At 41.5% G+C, this 23,380-nt stretch overlaps 1 protein-coding gene across 1 annotated transcript in view; it reads left to right on the top strand.

Moving 5' to 3' along the window:
* Positions 1–23,380, top strand: part of LOC309443402 (netrin-4-like) — a 46,543-nt gene that overhangs the window by 13,936 nt on the left and 9,227 nt on the right. The window contains exons 3-5 of the mRNA XM_082060320.1: positions 5,049–5,312; positions 17,687–17,813; positions 18,333–18,521. Coding sequence (XP_081916446.1) covers positions 5,049–5,312; positions 17,687–17,813; positions 18,333–18,521 — 580 coding nt within the window. The remainder of the gene's footprint in view (positions 1–5,048; positions 5,313–17,686; positions 17,814–18,332; positions 18,522–23,380) is intronic.

Here is a 23,380-nt window from a genome sequence, read left to right as displayed (position 1 = left end):
TAAATCAGTGGATATTTGCCACTGGATAGGAAAAATTCTGAGACAATTGTTTACAATTCCTTTAGGAACAAAATCAACTCACATAAAAATTTTTAATGAAGAGTTTTTAGGATTGATGTGAGTTTTTATTGCAGCTTCCTTCTGATGGGCCCAGTATAAGCACACAGACATTTCTGACCTCATTAACCTGATTGTGTGCAGCATGATCAACAAAGCTTAAGAACGACTTGTAATATCAAATTCTTGTTCTGCACAAGGATGTTCTTTTGCAGGAGGCCACGTATTGGCACTGCCCTCCATTTCTGACGCATGTTTCTTGACTTGAGGCTATGAGCTTGCAAGGGGGAACCTTTGCTGTGTCCACATCTTTTCTAACTAATACTGGCTGGAAGATCAGGTTAAGAAAACAGAATTATCTGCATCAAGAATGGAGAAGCAAAACATATGGCAAGAAATCAAAAATCTGAGACACTGTCTCCGGAATGAAGATGATCTCCTGACTGGTGATAAAACATCCCCCCCTGTGAAGCTGTGCCAAGTTGTGTACGGCAAAACCAGCCCCCTAAGAGCAGCTCCCCGTTTCAGCTTTGCACACTCACAGCATTCCTTGCTCTCAGAAAGGTCAGGAGAGGACAGGGTAGCGACCATCTTTTTTTGAGGTGCAGCTGATTGACTTTTGAAAATGAGAATGACAAATATGCGCTTGATAGCAGATATGCAGATAAGCGTGAATGTCCCACTCAGCATTCAGCTCCAGTGGCAGCTCCTGATTATAAGGGAAACTCAGGACCTAGGATGTATTCCCACTAAGGGCTGAGAGTAAAGAGGTGCTGAATACCCTCAACGTCCACCCAATTCAATGGAAGTGCAAAGATTTTAGTGTGTCCTGAAGTTGTCCAGCCCTCAGCAGACTTAATCACCATTAGATTTTCCTCTGCGGCTGTGCACATGTTACTTTTATGAACGCTGCACACTGATGTGTAGAGAAATGACCGGGAGATTGCAGAGCAGTCTGTTACAGCAAAAGAAATAATAAAGAAAGAACAGAGCTTCCACAGAGCTTGATACCAGACAGAGATTTAATCAGATGAGAAACAGCTTTACAGTGAACATGATGGGAAGCTCTTTTTCAGAATGGGGTGGGAGTTGAGGGTATTCAGCAAAAATAGAATTCTTCCCTGTACCATATAAAATTACCAATCTGTCTCCTAATTCAGGATTCATTTTTTCTTAGTGAACCATAAACCCAAATACATGCATTTAAATATAATCATCTGGTTTTAGGACAGAAAAAAGTTTAGGGGACTTTTTAGGTAAATTATTAATTTATGGGAAAACAATGCAGGGACATGTAAGGTGAGATACCAGGTCTGTTTTAAAATTCATCCCACTCTACAATTATTTGAATCAATACACATAGTAGACTAATAACTTTAAATTATGGATTGTAACATATTGCTCTTGACAGCAGTGCAAGACATATGTTAAGGAAGATCTAACAACCAGTACTTTAATGTGAGAAGAAAGATGCAATCAAATATTAAAAATGAGCCAAGAGGTGGTGATTACATTATACTCATCCTTGTGCTCAAGGGTTTTAACCACCAGTATTTCAAGGAGAATGCGTCCTCCGGGAGAAAATTCCATTTCCACTTTCATGTGTCTATGAAATAATGCTGCTAACCTGATTTAGAAACCAAATAAAACTGTGCTTCCTCTGTGCAAAATGCATCTCATCTAAACCTACTTACATTGGCCCAACATATCTGCTTTGATTCTGATGATACAAAATATGGTTGTTTAAGAAGTCCTCAATATCTTTCATTTTTAGCATGTTCAGGAAGGCTAATTCCTTAGTGGTTGTTGAATCCAAGAAGAACATAAAAACGCTACTCCCAAAAGACGTCGCTAGTGTTATGCCACCCAAATCAGATCTTTAACACTTAACCAGTGTTGCTTTGGGAGACATGAGGACAAACGAATCAAGTCTCACCACTGAGCTTATTCCAGACAGAAATGTGTCATGAATTAATCATACAAACAAACCCTTGTACTTCAACTGGAATGGAATACTGTTTTTCCTTAAAAGGATGCCACAATCGCTATGGGACATCCAGGCTGTTAACATCTCTACTCACAGTGTTGAGAGTTATAAGGGGACATGGAAAATACCAAAGCAGCTCCCCTCAAGAGATGCAAGGCCAGAAATGAAAATATTTGCAAAACAATAAACCCACAGGGAATCCAATCTACTTCCAAGCTGTCAAGCAAAGAAACAAAAAACCAATACAGCTTCATGAAAGCAAATAGCCCAATGCAGAGAGACGAGCACCCAACAGCTGTTCTTTTGCCTAAAGAACTCTGGATGTCAATTAAGACATGGGGAGGCTGGATAATTGCCTGGAGATCCCAAAATGTGAATCCATCTCTTTAAACTTATCATACCATATTCAAAATAGGTTTCTAGTAGGGCAATACAATGCACAAGATTTCCTTCACAATGAACGCAGCACAATGCAAGACTATCGTCATCAAACAGAAGTGTAATGCCAGAGACATGGAGTACAAAGAAACACTTTGGCCATTATCTAGTAATGTATTTCAGAGCAGGCCAGTAAAAACTCTTCTTCTTCACCTCATTCACCCTTCTCTCTGTCTCCTGTGAGGAGATCCATAGTGGTTCACAACTGGGTGCTCTGCGGCACAGAGATGTTAAACCTCTTACCCACCCTTGTCTAGGGAGGTCACTGGCAGGGCCAGCGCAGATCTTGCAGAAGGTAACAACAAACTGATTACCTTTTGTCAGATATCTCGTCCTGGAGCAAAGTACTTCTAGCATTTATGTTCTCAAGCCAGAGATCTGTTAGGCATCCTCTGGAGAGCTAGCCTGAAAGGAGGTACCATTTTTACTAAGCATCTATATTAGAGAATCATAGACAAGAAAGACAAGTGTGAGAATAGAGCTTGTAAAAACTGCAAACTGAACAGACTACTTTACCCTTGGTTCCTCTGCTTTATGCAAATTTAAAACAGTTTCACAAGGACTTTTAGCCATTAATAGCCTAGTATTTAGTTCTTAACCCTGCTTTAAGTTTTCTGAGCTTAGAAGGCTCTGCAGAACAATTCCATCCAGTTCACTGCCTTGGTCTTAGATTAATTGACTATGTGGGAAGAAGATGTGTGTGTCTGTACACAAGCAGGTGCTTAAGACTCTGAGAAACCACTCGACTTCTGTGTGATCCACAGCAGACTGGGAAGAAGGAGACAGGGTTCCCATAACTGTTTTCCACTAAAAAGACCAGACCATCCTGGATTAGGGGAACCGGACAGAGGAGATTTGGTCTTTATCCTGTGAATCCGTCAATAAGGGGAATGCTGGGCACCTGGACAAAACAGAATGGGCCATTTGCTTATGGTTCCATTGACTGGGGGAATGTAGACACTGGGGTGGGAAGGCCTGGGCTATTTTATCATGGCTGCATTGGTCAGGGGAATGTAGGCACCTGCATTGCACAGCCTGGGCAGGCTGCCCACAGCTCTGTCAAACAAGGAAATACAGACGCCTCTGATCTCACCCAACAGGGCTGTCTGCAGCTTTCTAAGTAGCTGACAGTATAAGAGAAGGGAATTAAAAGAAAAAAAAAGAACAGAGCTAATCAAATAGAAAATGTTGCGGCCAGGTGGGAAATGTACCACGGCCAGGTGTAGCTCAGTGCGAAGTCTGGCAGCTGATTCTGTTAGTTCAAGGGGGTTCATCTCCGCATGTGCCATCAACATGCAATAGAATTATCTTCCAGGCTCTTTTCTGGCTCCTGCAAGGAAAAAGGAGCAAAAGTATTTAATGAGCTGCAAGTATTTAAATTGGTTGGTCCCTAGAAAGAAAGAAAAATAAAAACATGGAGAGAGAGAGAAAGAGGGAATCCCTATGGGAACAAAGCTTTCATTCCGCTAACGGAGTTAGTCAGACAGACACTGTCACCACTTATAAAGCAGGGCTAAAGAACCCCGAGGGCAGGTCCCTCTGCTATCATAGAAAAACTCAACCAGAGGAGAAAATAGCTCTCAAATTGGAGTTAACATATCCACAGAGGACATCTAGGCCTGGGAACTAATGCAGCCAGCTCTTTAGTTCACTAACTCAGACTGTGGTGCAGCCCTCTGTTGTCACCCTCTCCCCAAAAGCAACAGAAACAAACACACCCTGAGATACAGAAGGTAAAGCGCCGCATGAGCTGCAATACAACGTGTGTCCCTTTAGTCACTGCTCAACATCAAATTAGAACTGTGATACTCAAAACCAAACTGCTGCTGCTCTGGAGAACTATCAAACAGCATAAAAGCCGTGGTAAAAAAGTAATGACCCGTGGTCAGGAGGCACAAAGTGCCTTCGGTCCTGCAAACTGCAGTGTAGCTACTTTTCTCCTGATGAATAAATTGATTCGCTTTGTTTGGGGACAGGGTTCTCCCAGTGCTTACTCACCCTAAGCCAAGCTGTGTTTTCCAGCCATAGTTCAAGTGGCCAAGCCAAAAGTCTGATCACAGTTTTTACTTCTTTCACAGGTCCCTTTAGTGCCTTAGTTTACCTGACTCTAGAAGTCATATCAAAGCCGTGTTTCTAAAATGTTTTGAGAAATTTGGATGGCGTTAATACTGCATTTATGCCAATAAACCTTGGATTTCTCTGAGTGACACTGTTGTCACTTGGCTCAGAAACTCAAAGAAGTAACCAGCACTTGACAAGTTACCACATATTGGCTGAACTGCAAGAAGTGACTGGGCTCAGTAACTCCAGGGAGAAATGGTTAAACTAAGGCACTTCCTACCTCATAGCTGAGACAGGATGAAAACAAGTACCTGGTCACCTGCTGGGGCTTGACCAGCTGGTGTTAACTCAGCTGTGATGTTCTGGAATCAGTCACAGCTCCAAAACTGCTTAGGAAGAGTTTCTCAAATAGGAGCTATTACCTTTTTCCTGAACATCACTGCGGGTTGTTTGCTGCATGTGCTATCCTACATCTATTCCTGCATGGGAATCTTCTGTCTTTCAGGTGATTTATCGTGCCTTAAGTCCAGCTAACAAGATTGAAGACCCCTACAGTCTTGAGGCTCAAGATCTCCTGAAACTCACCAACCTCCGTCTCCTTTTGTTAAAAAGACAGGAATGCCCATGCCACGGCTCAGCACTGGTAGAGAAACCTCAGAGATTTGCCCACTATGCTATTTATGACCTGATCATTCGGGGAAGCTGCTTTTGCAATGGGCATGCAGAGGAATGTGAGCTTGCCAACAGGACAGGAGTCACAGAGAACACGGTGAGTTCTGGACATTCACCAGCTTACTAGACTTGTTACCTGCTTGTGCTTTCTCAGCCTAACAGTACATTTTGTGTATGACCCTGTCAAGCCCTTCCTAAGCCTATCTAAAAAAGGGATGCACTGTTAATCCACATTAGTGGAACTTAAATGACTCTGGGAAAAGATTTCTTACAAGCCTTGCTGCCATTCCATGTGTATTAATTGCATGGCTAGAGATGGGTACTTCTAAAAACCCTGGACCTCACAATATCTATAAATTATGAAGTGGCTTTGTAACTGGAACAGAGATCCAACCCCAAATACAGTGAATGAAATCTCCTGCCTCTATACCTGCATAGAACTGAACTAATCTCTTTGATGCAAAGAATGCCCGAACAGAATTTCAGCATGAGATCTCCAATCTCAGATGTTCTGAGTTTGTGAGACATGAGCAGTTCTGTCATACTTAGGGTTTCAGCCTTTACATTTAGGTTTGCAGCCCTCTGTGGTTTTGTTACTTTCACTAGCAGTCTTCACGATGTGAAAATAATTTCCACTCCCTCTCCTTTTACCTATTCAGCTTGATATAAGTTGGAGTATTTTTTTAAACCTTTTTTTAACCAAACCTTGTAGGAAGATTCTTCTCTAGTACTCTGACTAGACCCTGTTCAGTCTTTTATCTGCGTTTGGCCCTGGATGTGCAGAAGATGCAAGTTGTGTTTCTGTGTGTATTCAGATGTTGTGATTAAGAGAGAATGACCACTGTTTCCTTTTTGATTTAGCTGCAAGTGTTATATAGAAGAACTGTAACAACAGTAACAGGGAAATGATGTTAACCAAATGTCCAGGTACTCCTAAACACATCACAGACAGAATTTCAGCCTCTTTAAACTAGTGAATGGCTCCACTGGTTCCAGAAGGCTATTTGTCTCTGTAATGGGTTTTGAAAACCAAAATAACTCTTAGAACTTTGGTCCCTGGTGCACTCTGACATAATAGACTCAAGAAACACATCCTCATCTAATTTCTGACCCTGTAGATATAGAGTACACTTGACGTTTTGGTTTATTTTCTTCTGGAATGTGTATCCACTGACTTCCTTTCAACTTTTCTAGGTCCGGAGGTAGATATTGTAAGATAATTAGGACTGTATGAGTTTCACAATATTTGCAGAATCATTTCTGAATCAGTCCCACCTGTGATATAAATCTAAGGCTCAGCTGCAGTATTGTGGCGCTAGGTGATATTATCAGATTCTGTTTACTACAAGTATAGACTCAATACATAACAGTGTGGAGAAAAAGCGGTTTAAAGAGTGCATCATCCCTACTGCAAACTGTTAAAAATAGACGTAATGAAAACAAATAGATGACTAACATGCTAAATGAATACATCTGGTAGAAGAATAAACACTCGGCCCACCAGAAAAGGAAAACACAATATTTTGTATATTACTGGCATAACCACTGTAAACTATGACTGGACTTTTTTCTCACTAGTCACAAGGGAATAAAATCTTTTTGTGCCATCAATGACTTCATGGGGCAGAAGGTGAAATAGTTTTGATGAAATGCACTTCATGAGTGACTCATGTCCCAGGAGTCAGGAGGGTGGATACATCACATCATTTGCACAGGCACAGATACCAGCAAGGCTTTGCCTAAGCAGGGATTCAAATGCAGCAGGAAGCGAGAAGAGACTTGCAGAGCTTAAACTACCCCTAGAATCCTACATGTTGGCTGGAAAACACCATAAGTGAGCTGGTCTAAGTCCTTGCATTAAGGTATGATCAAGCATACATAAGCCACTCACTAGTGAATGCTTGTTCAACTGGTTATTGAAAATGTCTGAACAAGTAGATTTAGTAGCAACCCTGAGCAGTTGTTCCCATTTTGACAGCTGGAAAGCTGTTCCTTAGTGCCTGCCTGAATAACCTCTGCTGCAAATGGAGGCGATTCCTTCTTGGCCCCACTCGCCCAGTGATCACAGAGAACAGTTAATTCTCATTCTGCTCGACTTTCACACACACGGTGACTCAAACAGGACGGGGAAAAGCGATGTTAAAAACAAACGCTGCGTGTCCAGAAATAAGCTGATTCATTCCACCGGCCACATCTGGTATTTAATAAACCCATGGGCAGGGAAAGTCTCAGGACGCACAGTTTTTAGTGTGGGTGATATCACAGCATGAAAGCAAAACAGCTTCATGTTTACTGGGCTGCTGTCAAGTAACCAAATAAAATGCTGGAAAAATACAGCCCTCTATAGAAAGGCTTAGGTAACAGGAGTTTCAGTCTCTTAAGAGTTCTGAGTCCTTCTACAATGCCTTTATTTTCTGTAGTCAACAAAACAAAGCAAGTCCATGCAGAAAACAACTGTAGTTGTTTGCCATGGGATAGGCCCAAAAGCTGAGGTCATTCTGCACTGAGGTCTTAGAAGAGACATAACTGTGCTAACTTTTAAGTCCGTTCTTTTTACTCTTGAAAGAAATCTGTTCCATTTGTAATAGTTCTATCACTGCTAGACTAATACTATATGGAGGCTAAAAAATTGAGAAAACTGAAGGCAATTTCTTGACATTTTTGAACGAACACTTTTCAACACCATTTTGGAGGGACCAGATGATCTATGACTATTGATGATTTGTCAACAACCAATTTATCTATGGATCTGTCAGTTCAGTCACGACAACACATTCAGATTCTGACTTCTCCTCCGAGGCTGCCAATAAGAAATGCAGCTCTATGAGAAATAATGTCACAGTGTCATAGAAACTGATGGAGACAAGACAACTGCAAATTGTAATAACGCTCTCCAGACAGCACATCATTCTTCACAGCCTGAAATCCTGCATGTTCTCTCTGGTCAAAAGTAATTTGTGAAAAAACTGAGTAGAGCAAGCTTCAAAGTCGACTTCTATAGGACCCAATGGAAATGTCCTTTCCATTGTTTTGGCAGAAAACAGTAATAATTAGTCTTTCCATGTGGCTTTTTTTCCAATAAGCCATGTACCCACCTCAAGACAATTTATCTAGATTGCACTTCCCTTAGTAACTACTCAGAATATCATATCAGACAGCAGAAAAAGCTTTGAGAAATGAAGACGGGAGCTGTAAACAACAGGCAAGAACTTCTGAGGGAACTTATCTTGAATTTGGTGTTTGTTGCTATTGACAGTGATATTTTCTTGTTTTCTGTTTCCTTTCCTCGGACCAAAAGAAAGAGACACAGAGATATCACAGCTGCTTATGACAGCTAAAGACAAAATTCTCTTTTCTGAATTTCACAACCTATATTATTCAAACTCTTACAAGTACCTCACTTGTCAGTGAGGGAAATTATTGAGATTGCATTTTGCTGCAGAAACCACAGAGAAGCATTTTCTTTGAAATGGAGGACATTAATATGCCTTTATAAGGGAAACAAATGCCAGGACCTGGCTACCTGAATACACCTACTTTTTGTCCACCATTGGATGCAATGGGATCTAATCCTGCCCCAAGTCTGGTGGCTGCAGGATGTACAGTTATGTGTTGCTCTGCAGTAAATTGTTTCTTTATTAAGCTCCTACAGAGTTAGTAAGAGCTGTCAGGTTTAGGATTGGCTTTGATGACACATTTTAGCTGAGTTCGGGGGTGCATCCAGAACGAAGTTTGCAAAGCAGAAAGTGCACGTGGACAGACCACAGAATCTAGACCAAAGTCCTTTCTGTTTGCCAGACATTTCACAATTCTCTTTCTAGTGCATGAGACGTAAGTATGGACAGAGGAAAGCAAATTTGGATTAAAATGCTTTTGTATAAAGCATCAGGTTTTTTTACTTGTTAATTATTGGCGCCTACATTGCCAGGAAACTCTTACAAGTTGCCTCAGATGTTTCTTTTGCTTCTTTATCCTGTTTACAGAGACAAACTAGACTCCCTTTGGGTCCGATCCTCCACAATTAAGCAAATGAAAAGTTCTCCACTTACTTCAAAGGGAGCAGGATCTGGTCCTAAGTAAGATTCCTTGTTTGGCATAATGGAGGTTACATAAGGTAAAACTTGTTTTTCTACAGCAATTTTCTAGGTGAATTGGCTGTCGTATCCTTTGCAAATATTACCTCCTCTTCAAATATCTTGTGCAGTTCTACTGATAATCCGCAGCTAAGTTTTCACGTTATCTGATCCGAGCCGTGCCAGTCTGTTCCGTGTCCAGCACTCAGAGATGCAGGAGGGGTTCTGTGTTGTAGTGGACAACTCAAAGAGCAGGTATTGTTTGAGAAAAAGTGAGGCCGTGTACATCAACTATGTGAATTGCATCAGGAATATTACAAAAAATAATTTAAAAAATAGATAAAATATTAGAAGAGCTTCTAGATCTCATCAGACTAAAATCCCCAAGCAAATCCCTATGCTAATCTTTTTCCAAAAATTAAACCTGACTACAGATGCCAGGCTCTGCCCATAATGATCTGAAGACACAGAAGATGATGATATAAATGACTCAGGAAAAAGTAGCTATGAATTACATGAACTACAAGAAAAGACAGTGGTGTCACTGACACCTTTGCTACCCAAAATGGACCAGAGCATTTCACAACAATTCTGGTGCGAACATGCAGGTGGATGAGAAAGTTTCAGGTATTTGTGTTCAGAGATGACAAAGAAGCTGACAGGGGAGCATCAGGGAAAGGTTCTCTTTGATTTTCATGGATAGTTTTAGTGAGTTCCTACTTTCCCAGGGCAAAATGTGCTTCAAAACTGGGACTTTAGATGACAGGTAAGTTCTCAAACAATTAGGTAAAAGTTGAGAAAGGATATTGAGACTTGTAAGTCACATCTTTGAGATCCTATTTTATCACATTCTCAGAAAAGTCACCAGAAACCTTAACTGAAGAATACCTAAATAAATCTAAAAAATAGCTTTTCTATATATCCTATGCTTCTCTTGCTCATTTAGAGTGAGTGTGAGGAAGACTGGCACATTAAATTAATGCCTCCATTACTGCCAGGAATTAGTTCCTGGCCAACCCAAAATCAACGCCCTGTCCTTCTGAGTTGTTAAAAATTTGAATCCAAGGAAAAATCTGGTACATATCCCCTCTTTATTTTAGATATATTGCATCCTCCAAATTCAAGCACACCTCTCAGTTAGTGTATGAGGTGTTCCTTTTCAAAAGTGAATTCATTCTGGTTGGGTTTCTTGCTACATCAGGTGTCTCCTGGAATTGCACAAAACCTGAAGTGTATTCCTGATGAAAAACTCTGAAAGCTTTCAAAGTACTGTTCAGTACAGATTTAGACTCTGTAATCTAGGTTCCTCTCCATGGTTTTTGTGAACATGTCTGGTTTTGCTGGCTCTTCCACCACTAGACTCAAATGATAACAAGATTGTCATCATTCATACCATCAACATTATGTTTTGAGTATCTATGGTTTAGAGAATAACCACAATTTTGACGGTATGATCCATATAGTGGTTCAGTCAGCAGGAATTCTGAAATTATAAAATCGACAAGTATTCCCTACATTTTATTATTATTGTGGAAATATCTTTTACTACTACTGAAGTACAAATCAGAAAAACATGTCTATTCAGGAAGGGTATTTAAACACATGTTTAAATGCTTTCCTGAATCAGGGCTCAGTATAGATCCACCCAGGCAGACATTCATGTTACTTGTAGGAAACCATCTCTTGTTTTGTGGGATGGGGTAGCAAACAATTTCATATCTGACATTATTAGCCTTTAAACACAGCTCTTCTTAAAAGCAATGTCTATGGGTGAAGTATTCAAACGTATTTTAATGTTATTGTTCACTCACTGTGCTAGAAGGGTCCTGGGGATCAGCTTTGTGCCCTTTTGGGGTTTAGAATTCTTTTCTTGAAACGCACAAGTTTTCTGCTAAATCATGGACTTTCTCAGCCTTTTTCTCACTTTCCAGTTTCCTTGTAAATTTGGCTGGTCCTGCACCTTTCTCAGCCCTGCCCTTCCCCCATTCTCCAAGCTGGAGCCATCTGCAGAGAAGCTGCAGAAAACTATTTTTCTCTTGGCTTCATCCATTCCATTACTCAACATAATTTCACTTGAATGGGAGCGATGCATTCTGCCAAGTTCCCTCAATACAGAGGTAAACATTCAGAGAAGAGCTCCTGCTCCTACTTTGGGAGTGGATTTTCAATCACACTCCTGGAGCCACTGTGGATTAACCACTAGAAACCCAGTTAAATCTGGAGTTAGCCAGACTGATTATAAAATACATGACAGGTCACACTTCTCTGAACTGTCCACAGTGTGCTAACCCATTATACCTGACCTGTAAATCCACAAATCCTTGTCCGTATCTCAAAGGCAGAATCTAGAGCTTCTCCCATTTCTTCCTCCCCTGAAAACTAATTCTGGGTCTTTCTGCAGCAAAGTCAGACCAGACTGGTGGCATCAGGAACAAAGCCTTGGACAAGACCAAACTCACTTGTGCTGTTGACTTTCAGGAGATTTGTGGTATTTACTCGTTATGCTGTACTTCAGGCATTCACCTAGTAAAATACCAAGTCTTACTCCTTCTTCTGCTTCCTTCGTCCTCAAGACGCTCACCAAGAGCTGGTGACCTGCTGTAACTCAGGTGCTGCATGTCAGCATGACAGCTGTCACTTGCATGCAGTTTGTTAGAGATTGAGGATGGAGTTGTTGGCACTGCGAGTAAAAAATAAGAGGACAGATTAGTCCGACAATGAATAAAAATCCAGTTAGCACTAAGGGAGAAAACAAGAAGAAAGTAGAGTGGAATGTGGGCTAAATCACAGCCACATGTGTGTAAAGGCTGACGGAGGTGAATTCAGGCAGAGGATGGAGTTGTATCTTGAAACTGTCACAGGCTGAGTTCTGTTCCCTCACATGAAGCATGAATTTTGTACCTCTTCCGGCCTATTTATCCTGTTCTTTTGTTACTGTTCAAAAAGGGGCTTAGTGATGCCAGTCTGAATATTCTACTAAACAAAATCACTTATTTTTGTTCACCATTACCTATTTAGTGAATTTGGAACCAGTGGCAGCTCATTCACTCCCTGCTGTAGAGACCAGAGCCCGTATGGGCTCAGGTGGCTTTGCCACAAGTGTCCCAGCTCCACTTGTCCCTGCCAAGTTCCCTCAGACTTGATTTACCAAAGTGACCAAGGATGAGCCAGAAATTCAGATCCCTCAGAAAACACGCATTTGCATACTAGTTTTTAGACACATACACTTATTAGACCTTTTCGCAGAAATGAGCAAGCGACATAGGAAAATACTGGACTTTTTCATTCCTGATGAGAGCAGGAATTTGAGCTGTCAATCTACCCATAGCAGGCTCTGTAATCTGGGACTTACTCCCAAGCCACCCATTCTTTTAGGTCTTTGCGAATTTGAAAAAGTTGAAGGAAAAGTTTAATTTGGCCTCCTAAAAGTCATATGTGCTCTCCTCAGGACCTGATATGGAAGGATTTATTATAAATCTGCATGGATACATCTCTTCATTGGGAGAGACAGCAGAGCCCATTTGAACTGTAAGAGAAATAAAGCAGAACAGCAGACACAAGTTGGTATTTAACCACTCAAAATGACCCAGAAAGGGTCTTTTACTAAAAGCAGGTAAGGGACTAGCCTCTGATGTCATTGCAAACTGCTGCATCCAAAATTTCTCTGGCGACATTACAAAGTGAATGCAGAGCCCAAAGACAAACATTTTCTCCGGATCAGCAACAATTGCTGTGTTCTGGAAGGCTTCCAAATGTAACCTTCATTCATTAGGAAAAAAACCCCAAAACAGACTGAGGATAACCCAGGAGAAAGAGCAACAGCCACAACATTTACTGAAAGGACAAAAGGTAAAAGAAATTAAATGGGCAGAGAGAAAGCAAGAGGCTTCAGGTATTGTGCAAAGCTGAAAAGAGTTTAAAAATGATAAACAGATGGAAACTGTCCAGTCTCTCAGCTGTGGATCACAATTCAGGTGAAGCAACTATGTGCAGCCAAAGATGAATAAGTATCCTGTAATTTCTTGGAACCATTGTAGAAAAGCAGAATATGGTTCAACGCTATTTGTTATAAACTGACCAGAAATTACTGAGCCCCACGGAAGAACTTCTGGATGAAATTCATAACTTAGTATAGCAGGTCAAGCTAAATGAATGGAACTGATCCTCTTGGCATTAAAATCCATGAAGCTATAACCTGCTCTATGTCCTGATTCAAAGCTGCTCAGGTGGTAGATGTACAAATCAAAGCTTTTGGCAGCGATACCAGACTTGTAACAGCATGACTGTACTATGAGGCAGATGAGGTAATTAATCCAGATTAAAAATACTGGTGCCAAGGAAAAAAAAAAAGCTGTTTTAACTTTTTTTTTTAACATGGTTTAGTTTCACAGCCCAATTTACATATGACTCAGGGCACGATGCAGGAGGTAATAGCATAGAAAGACGTAGCAAGGAAAGCAGAAATGTCTAAAATTGAGATTGCCCTCAAAGACATTATATCATGAAACCACAGCCTGGGAATCTAGCTGTTATACCAAGAAACAAAAGCAGAGCTTGCTTTCAGGTGCTCATTAAATCCAATATGATGGTGATTGAGAGCATAGCATTTTTGTTCTTTTCCTCTAGCTGAAAGTACGTCAGCCTATAAACCTCTACCGTTTGCAAAAGCTGCTTAGAAAACTGGAAGCTTGATGTGGCCAGAATATCAGTATTTAAAGCAACAGCTTTCATCTTTCAAAGCTCATAGCATGTGCATTAGTGACATGAGTAACCCTGGCTGAATGCTCTGGGAAAGCTGAACTGCAAGAATACAAACTGTTACAGGTTATGCACGTAGGACTTCAGAGTGGTTTTACGAAATGGGGAGGTGTCTCTGATCACACAGTCTGCCTGCCTGCTAGTACATCTATTTCTCTGGTCCGTTCCCCACAATAACTTTGGAAGGCACCATCCAGTTTCAAAAAAATTTGTCAGAGCAACTGCACTCGCAAAACAATGATGCTCCAATGAATGGGAATGACCACTGACATCTATGCATCACCTTTCTTGTCTGTGTTCTACTTGAGCTGCGTCTCTGCTATCTTCTCATGTCCGGCTCCTTTCTGTCCTTCAGTGTCCCCTCATGTTGCACTCTCCTCCTGATCTGTTTTCACCTATGAATCTCTGTGATTACTCTCCATGGAAAAAAACTTCCATGGCATATCCACCCACACATAACATGCTGGCAGACTTGTTTTCTCTTCCATGACCCTTTACCTTTGCCCCAACAGTGATCAATTCTCTTTTCCTTGTTCTCAAACCTATACAAAAGAGCTAACTTCTCAGACCTAACACTTCCTAAAAAGCTCCATGCCAGCTCCCCTGTTAATTCTGCCTGTTCAATGGCTCTGCTGGCTGCTTGGCTTTTCAACCCTTTTGTCTAAGCCAGTCATCCTTCCACATATATTCGGTAAACTGTTCAATAGCGAGGATCACAGGCAGGAAGCTTTTCTTTATGCCTCTGTCCTACTCACAGCATGCCATTCCTAGGTAGCCTCCACAAACTACAGTTTGCAACAAACAGGTGGGCAATGAGCAAACTAACACATCTATGTACCCCCAAAGAACAACCGGACTCTTTCTTTCTCGCTAAATTTTCCTGTTTACTTTCTGAATAATTGTTCACGAATGTTCACACCATCTGTGCTGTGAACTGTAAGCACAGGGTCCTGTGGAATATTTGATCGTGCCATTCAAGGCTACAAGAAGATTGCATGGTTTAATTCTGCCATTTCCCAACTGTACAATCTCAGCATTTCTTTCATGTATTTGTTCTATATAGTGAATGAACAGTTTGTATATATATTTCTAAAAAATACAATGGGCCAACTTACAAATTTTGCATTGAAATTCACTAGCGTTTTCCTAAGAAGTGATTGGATCCAAGATTTTAGTTCCGATTCATTTTGGAATGAGCTCTAAAGTTCAGATAGAGTTTGAAGTTTGGGGACATTAAAACCTATGGTTTTGAGTCAGACTCATTTTCTTTTCCCACTCCTGGTCCTTTTCTCTGTTCTATGGCTTCTGAATAGCAGCTACTGTGTCCACAGGGTGGAACTTACAAGCCTGAAGAGCCAAACCCGACACTGTTGCTTATTAGTATTTTTGTCTTTGTGTCTATAATTTGTCATCCTATTTAGCGCTCTGAATGTAGATGACTTTCTTGCACAGAGGTCTGGAGAGGCATCACGTAATGTGCTCCATGCTGTACCCTCCTGAGGTTTACTGGTGCTGAGCTCTGACAGAAATGCAAACCCTGAAGTCTGTGCTCAGTCTTCCGTGAGGAGGCAGCCAACCGCTCTGTGCGCAGCGACGCTGCCAGCTGGCCGTGGAGGGACGATGGCATCAGCTGCAGCCTGTCCCTCGGCGAGCTGCATGACAGATCTGCTCCGGGAGGATTAGAAACCAGGGGAGCGGAGAGCAAATTGCTGCAGGGAGATGAGTTTGGGGGCAGGGGAACGCGTTCACGCGGCTGCTCCTTTGAACGTTTCTCTCTCGATCCCAAGTTACCTGCTATGTGAGATGGGGGAAGTGAGGGCTGCAAAGAGAGAGGCTGATTTTCAGGAAAGACTACGGAGAAACATAACTCACATTAGTGGTGAGATTAAAGGATTAGATTCAATTCACACCCCAGTCAAAATGAAATTTCAGCCTCTGCTTTTTGTGTAACGTGCAGTGGGCCAGAGCTGTGACAGAAGTTACAGAATTCAGCATCCTCAGCAACGCATGGAGGGAGAGGGGTCTAGTCCCTGATTTCTGCGCTCTAGTACAAGTGTCTCTTCGCATGTGAAATACGCACCACTAATTAGCAGCTTCTCTTGTGATGAGTGTAGAACATGACCTATGGTACCACCTTTCCCTTTCTCCAACTCTCTATGCTGGATATTTCCTCAGATAATTTCTCCAGGAAATCCTTTCTCTGAGGCACTGCAAACAGATACTGGGATCCTAATTAAAAACAAACAAACAAACAAACCCACAACATAAAACCCCTCCTGTAAAGTACTTCTTGGATGCGGCTTGATATTACAGAATCCGGTGCACCAAATCACAGCCAGGAGTGGAACTGGCTGTTATATTCCCGGTGTGTGAAATGACTTGAGAACAGAACCAGTTTCAAGAGTAAGTTTCCATTTGAAGGCTGGACTAGCTCAGTTTCCAAGGTCAGATTTCTGGTGCGAACACCTGATTCCAAAACTGACATATATGAGAATATTTCTATGATTAAAAATAATAATTGTGTTCCAATGACAGCAGATAAGTACAGAGGAGGAAGGTTATTCTTTCAGGTAATTTTTCAGGCAGTTAGTTACAGAGAGAACTCTACTATTCAGCCACTTTTAGTCAAGGCTTTTTGCACTTTTTTCTTTGCTTCCCTCTCAAATATTTTGTAGGCTGTTGTAGCTTAGGTAGGTTTATATGCTTAGTGCTTGTAGATCAGCCCCATTCTTCAGCCATGCCAGCTTTTGCTCATTTTTGTTGAACATCTTCCAGTTTCCCATTCATCTGGTAATAAGACGTTCAAATCTGAACACAGCATTGCAGGTACGATTTCTTGTCCACTTGGAGTTACAGTGCTCTTAGTTACATAGCGCAAAATTTTACTGGGCCATTTCTGCTAACCTATTATATATATGTGTGTATATATATATATATGTTAATATGTAAGTTGGTAGGTTGATGTCTACTGTAGCTAATTCTCTTCTAACATCAGTGCTTTCCTCTCACAGAATGTGTGGTTTAGATTGTTTTTGTGTGGGTGTACTGGTTGGTATTTTTCCAGGATTAATATTTTTGCTACATTTTTAACTGTGCTGGGAGAGCTAGGATTACTTGCCTATAATTTAGTTTATAATTTAGTAATTAACGGTGATTTCATTGCCCTGTATTTACTCTCTCTTTCGGACCACTGTTAATGTCAAATAAGGCAGGGTCCACCATTCTCTGTTAGACTGTCCCCTCCTGTCACTCAGCCCTTCAATCCCAGTGTATTTGACACATGCTCTTGCCATTAACTTGTAAGTAAGTCAAAATAAACTGCATTAGCTTACGCAATTTAAATAGCCTACAGGCTGTTCACCAATGTAGTAGTAAAAGAGCCAAGTGGAGAGTTAAAAATAAATTGTTGCCTCATGCATTTAAACTGGAAGATAGAGGAAAAATCTACGTCTTCAGTGACTGTGTGAAGAGATAAAAGCTCCACATTTAAGCTTTGGGTTCTGTGGGTTTCCTAAGAAAAGCCAGGCAGCTGCGTGGGAGTTGTGCACAAGTCCCATCTCCTTGTGAGACTGCTGGGTGCTCCAGCGTGTTCTTGCCTGTAGCTATTTGAATGTGTTCTCTTTTCCCCATTCCCTGACAGGTCCATGGGAAGTGTGTGTGTAGACACAACACAGCAGGTGACCACTGTGAGAAATGTGCACCGCTATACAATGATCAGCCCTGGAAGCCGGGAGATGGAAAAACAGGGGCACCAAATGAATGCAAAAGTAAGTGGGAGGGGGTTTACCAATCCAGGCGTTCAGGATGAGCACTCACCGTGCCAGGCAAAGTTCCCTGACGAAGGCTTCTGTCCATTTACACTAATGTGCTATTACAGAAATGGGGCATTGATGGAAAACTTCATTCTGTATGTTGTTTCACTGCAGCTGACCCATTTGGGCTATTGGGAAGTGGAACTTACAAGGCAGAAATCTGTTCTTCATGCAGCTACATCTGCTCATGTGTTTTAGCGTTCCAGGGTTTCGTGCAGGGCTTATGATACCATCAGATTGGTTTGTTTTACTGTAAGAATTCCACCCAAGCTTCTGACCAATTCCACCAATTCTCTGACCCTGCTGGGATTCTCAGTTGTGTTGCCATTTCTCATTTTTAGGAAAATCCAGGATTGCCGGCAGATGAAATGTATTACAGTCAGATATTTCCTCCATGATTCACAGTAGGAAAATGATACCAGTATTGTTGTGTCTATTATATAAGCCTGACTATATTGTCCTGTTTCCCACCAGAATGTCGCTGTCACAACCACGCTGACAGCTGCCACTTTGATCTGAGCGTCTGGCTGGCGTCAGGAAAGCGCAGCGGTGGAGTCTGCGACAACTGCAAGCACAACACAGAGGGACATCGGTGTCAACGGTGCAAACCAGGGTACTACCGGGATAGGGGGAAACCCATGTCTTCTCCAGAGGTCTGCAAACGTAAGTGACTATTGTTACATGTGGTGAAGACGAATGGTAGAGGAATCATTAAAAGAAAGAAGTCAATAACTCCTACAGAATCAATAACTCCTAAAGAAGTAACTAATGAGTATTACTATCCTTTCTTTATATTCTTTTCCTAAACAACAGATTTTTGATCAAAGGTCATCTTCCTGATTTTCTGTGTCTATTCCTCCTGCAGTATCACACATTTTTTTTGTGATAACTACTACAGTTCTCCAAATGCACTACATTCTGGGGAAAGGTACACTATTCTTGTGCTTGCATTTAAAATAATATGGTTCCTTTTCTCTTGAGGCACACTTAGCAGTTTTTTTATGCTTCTTTCAAAACTATGTGTGCTTATGTGTAAGCTATTGTTAAATTCTACTGTGCAACATCTGTGCACATAAATATATACAATAATAGCTGCAAGAGGTGTAGGAAGCAAGAGACCAACTCTTCCTGAGTAGATATACTCAGGAACAAACAGATCAGAGCTCACTCAGACTTATCTCTGGATTCTACAGCTGCATTATGGGGTGCTCTGCCCAATTTAATTGCCACATTAACACTTCAACTTGGGCACAGAGGCACTAATGGTTGTACACAGAGGGTGTACAACCTCTGGATCAAGGTATTTTACACCCAGCCCAAATCCTCCTTACTTAGTGTGAACATTTCCTGAGTATCCTGCCAGGCTTCGCATATCCGATTCCATCTTGCATCTATTTCGGAGGTTGCCATTTCCAACAATATACATCACTTCATTTCTCCCTTTGGACAGTTTTCCTTCCCCATAGCTCAGACATGAGTTGCCAGCACAGAGAACTTCATCCTCTGTCATCTCTACTCATGCCCCCTGGCATCATGTGCTTTTGAAGCTTTCCTGACCCTTTGACGTTCTTCATCAAGATGCCTCTTAAACACTCCGGTTATAAACGCTCCTCTCCCTAGGACAGCGTGGCCTGTGATATTGCTTAAACCTTCTGTGCACAACACGTCCTGTTTTCAGCTCTTTTGTATTCTTTCCACTGGATCTTAGTGCCAGCACAGACCATTTCCATATGACCCCTTCTTTTTGATTTTGCAACGTTCATCACAGAACACTGATCAGCAGACAGAGCTGGGGTGAGCTGATCTAACTCACCCTGTATCCCATAGTGTTATATGGTGGCCCAGTTCCAGTTCTGTTTCTACACTGAGCAGATTTGCCACAGGGAAATATTGTAATGAGAATAAATTGTTGTGCCAGAAGATTTGCTGAAAGAACCTGTGTATGAACTCTTGTATTTAACAGCAGGGTGATGATGTAGTAACCAACATCATGTAATATTAGATAACTGCTAAAGTCAAGGAGCATTGGAGAGCAGCGAGGAGGAAAAAACATGGCTCGAAAATACAGCCTATTTGTGTGGAAACCCTAGAACAGTCTGCCTGGATGAAATCAGACCTTGACTGTACCTTTGCCTCTTTTGTCCTGTCTGGTTACAGGCCTCTCGGTACCTTCTGCCAATACTCTGTTCAGAAATTCACCTTGCTGAAAGAGCTTTATTCCTATCGTGCCAGACAAGCACAATAATGTTCTTTTCACCTGGAAATGTGCTGCTGCCAGCAGAAGGCCTCCAAATACAATTGTTTCCTCGCTGACCTGCACGCTCAGGCCTAGAGAGCTGCCATCCCGCTTTAGCCACCTACAAGTTGTGTCTTTTCTAGGCTCCCTGTACAATCAGCAGAGAAACAGTGGGACCTGTAGGGAATGATTTACTGCAGTCTAATGTAGAAGACTTAGATGAGCTGAATTACATTCTATAGGATATCTGGTTTTCTTCCTTCAGAGGTATTCTGGATCACTAGCCTGCACTAGGGTTTCTGCTGGTTGAGATGAATCTAACGGGTTTGATTCAGCACTGATGCAAATAGCAGAACATGACCCTATCTGTGCATGACTTAAGTCAAAGGGACTTTTCACCAGCGTGTAAAAGCACGAGTGAGTGCTTGCCATATCCAGGCATAAGGAAAGAATATTGCATTTCACTGTAGAGAGCCTCAGATTTTACAGCAGCCTGATATGTGCACGATGCTTGTACCTGTGTGGAAACAGAAGGGATGCTGCAGATCTAACTACAATTAAGAGAAACCTGGGAGGGTGGTGGTTAGTGCCTTTTTTAATTGAGGTGAGGAGAATTCCCACAATGACAAATTTCCTTAATAGTGTTCTGCATGATGAAAGAGCTGATCCCCAAACAATTCTCCATGTGGTTTGCAGGCAGCTTGTGAGTGTGCATTTCATGTTATGCTGTAGCTGTGCAGAGAATTTTCAGGGAAGGTTTTGCTACTTCAGTTATTACCAGTGACAGCAAAACCAGAAACACCAGTGCAGACAAGCAGAGTTGCTTTGGTTAGAACAGACTCAGTTTGATAGACAGAAGATTTCACCTCCAGGACCATCATCAGCTCCTTATGCCTCGAGATAATATTAAATTGAAGTCCTTATGCAGGATCTTCTCCATCCTTTAGGTTGCAAAACTTGCATGGCTATTAAACTTAACCTGGTGTGGTCTGAGTAAGTTGTTCAGGTTTTTTGACCCTAAACCCAAGTCTGGTTACTCATTATAAAAACAGTTACTGTTTTGAGAATTGCTAATATGTAAAATTTAGAAATTAGACCACCAGGTACATTTCTCTCATACCTCAGCCTGCTGATCATAAATTGAAGAGCTGCCACTTCTGGATTAGCATGTTTGTGAGGATTTAAATGTAACAATTACAAGGCATCATCGCACTTGGAGTAAACCACGCAAGCAGTGCCAGCCTAACAAAACTAAATGAAAAACCCACCTACTGGGCAAGTGCTGAAAAGCAGTAATAAACTGCTAACAGCAGACTGAAAGGATGATTTTGGTGAGAGCAACCTCAATGGGAGATCAAAACTTGACCCTTGTGTACAGTAGATACTGAGCTGGGAAAGGAAATCTGATGAAAAAGCTGAATGAAATGCTGTGCTAATCCCTTTGAGAAAGCACGCTTGAAGAGTGCTCTGCCATCCAGAGCAAAGTCTAAGTTCAGCTGTGACATCCCCCTCAGGCTCCCAGGAAGTTAACAGGATGCTGCCCAGGCCCCAAAAAAGTCTTTAAGCATTAGTCATAATAATGAACAGCATTCCCTCTTAATCACTGCTAAGAAAAAAAAAAAGTTGCATAACAATTGGATGTCCTGGCACTACCCGAACCAGCCTTTGCTGACCCTCCAATGTGAGACTGCAAAGACATTCCCTTGAAAAGAAAAACCCTTAAAATTTGACGTATAAGTGTGAATCTGCTATTCCTTTTTGTCTGCAGGGGTAGCCTGTCTCTGATCCCTTTGCTTCTCCTGCTCCTAGCAGCTGGGGATGATTGAGAGCCAGGTCATGTGCAGAGCCTTGTTTTGACACTGCTTAGATCTATACTAAAAGAAAAAAGGCATGAAAAGAACCCCAGAGCAAGGCACACACCTGCCTGTTATTGGGGGTGACAACACAGGATTAAGTAGTTTGGATATAGAGTTGTATGGGAGCTTTGACTCGGAAGCCTAATCGTTTCCTAACCAATGGTTAGAAAAGCTGTTGTATCCTTGGCTCTTTCCTGTGGCTTATTTAGAGGCTTAAGAGATCCTTCTGAAATGGCACCATCTTTTGTACTCACCCTTTGCTTAGCTTTAAAAATAATGCAGGCATGTAGACCCATTAAAAAGAGTCTCCAGGAAAACAAGCTTTTTTACTCTAAGCACAAGGGTTGAAAATTAAAATGTGCCCAGATGCACGTGCACACACACTCTGAAAAGCTCTGCTTCTCATCCTTTTACTTCTGAGCAGAGGGAGTGAACTTTTAATTGTAATATCACAAAGGCCTGATCACGTCTCAGTTCAAAGTCTGTCTTAATCAGCCCTGACCACACACACAGCTGTCTATCTTATTTCCTTCATTTATGAAACATCACTGGCTGAGTCAATCCCCACATCTGACATACTTTAAAGACTGCCCAGATTTGGTCATACGCTTCAAAGTTGCACGGGTATGTATTTCAGATTCAAAAGGCTTTGTTTGAGTTTTTAATTTTGCCTGTTTATCATCAAACAGCCAGTCTGCTCATAGCTGAACCTTAGGCAGTATTATTAGACAGAAATTTAAGGCAAGATACCTTAAGGTCCACCGAATTACTCGGAGCACTTGCTATTTTCCTCTAAGTTGGGACCATATTGTTACAACTAATGTTATATTTTACATCTGTGTCTAATTACAGGGGAAAGACAGCTGTGCTGAGGGCAGACAGATTTATTGAGGACTTGAGTGGAGGCTGCTGTATGAATTATTCATTTTTCATTATTCCTTGTCTCCTCCTTTTTACAGTAGTTTCTGACAAAACAAACTTAGTAGATGAGTGAGACTAAAAGACAAGAGGATGCTTTGTGATACTTTGTGACCGAAAGCCAATTCTAAAGTACAGTGATGAAATTTTTCATTACACTGCTGTCAAGGGGAGAACCCAAATAAACCAGCCATCTCTGAGCCAGAACTGTCTGCACACCGTCCCTAACATAATTGATGATGCCTTTGACAAACAAGGCCATTGTCACGTCGGCTGGTGTTTTGTTAGACAGGGAGGCGGATGGAGAGAAAAATAGGGTTTGCCAAGAGAAAAGAAGCAAAAATCAGCAGGGAAAGATGCTGTGTTGTCAAATATTGGGAAATATAAAAGGGTGAGGTTTTGGAGACTTGCTTTAATGTTGGTGTTTGGTTTTTTGGTTTTTTGTTCTTTTTTTTTTTTTAATTGTGAGGTTTATCTGCAAATCTGTGGTTCTATTAAAGAGATAAAACTCA

The sequence above is a fragment of the Streptopelia decaocto genome, assembly GCF_964273445.1.
Source record: "Streptopelia decaocto genome assembly, chromosome: 8".
Classification (NCBI taxonomy): domain Eukaryota; kingdom Metazoa; phylum Chordata; class Aves; order Columbiformes; family Columbidae; genus Streptopelia; species Streptopelia decaocto.
The sequence above is the reverse complement of the archived record's forward strand: the minus strand, read 5'-3'. Positions and strand labels throughout refer to the sequence as shown.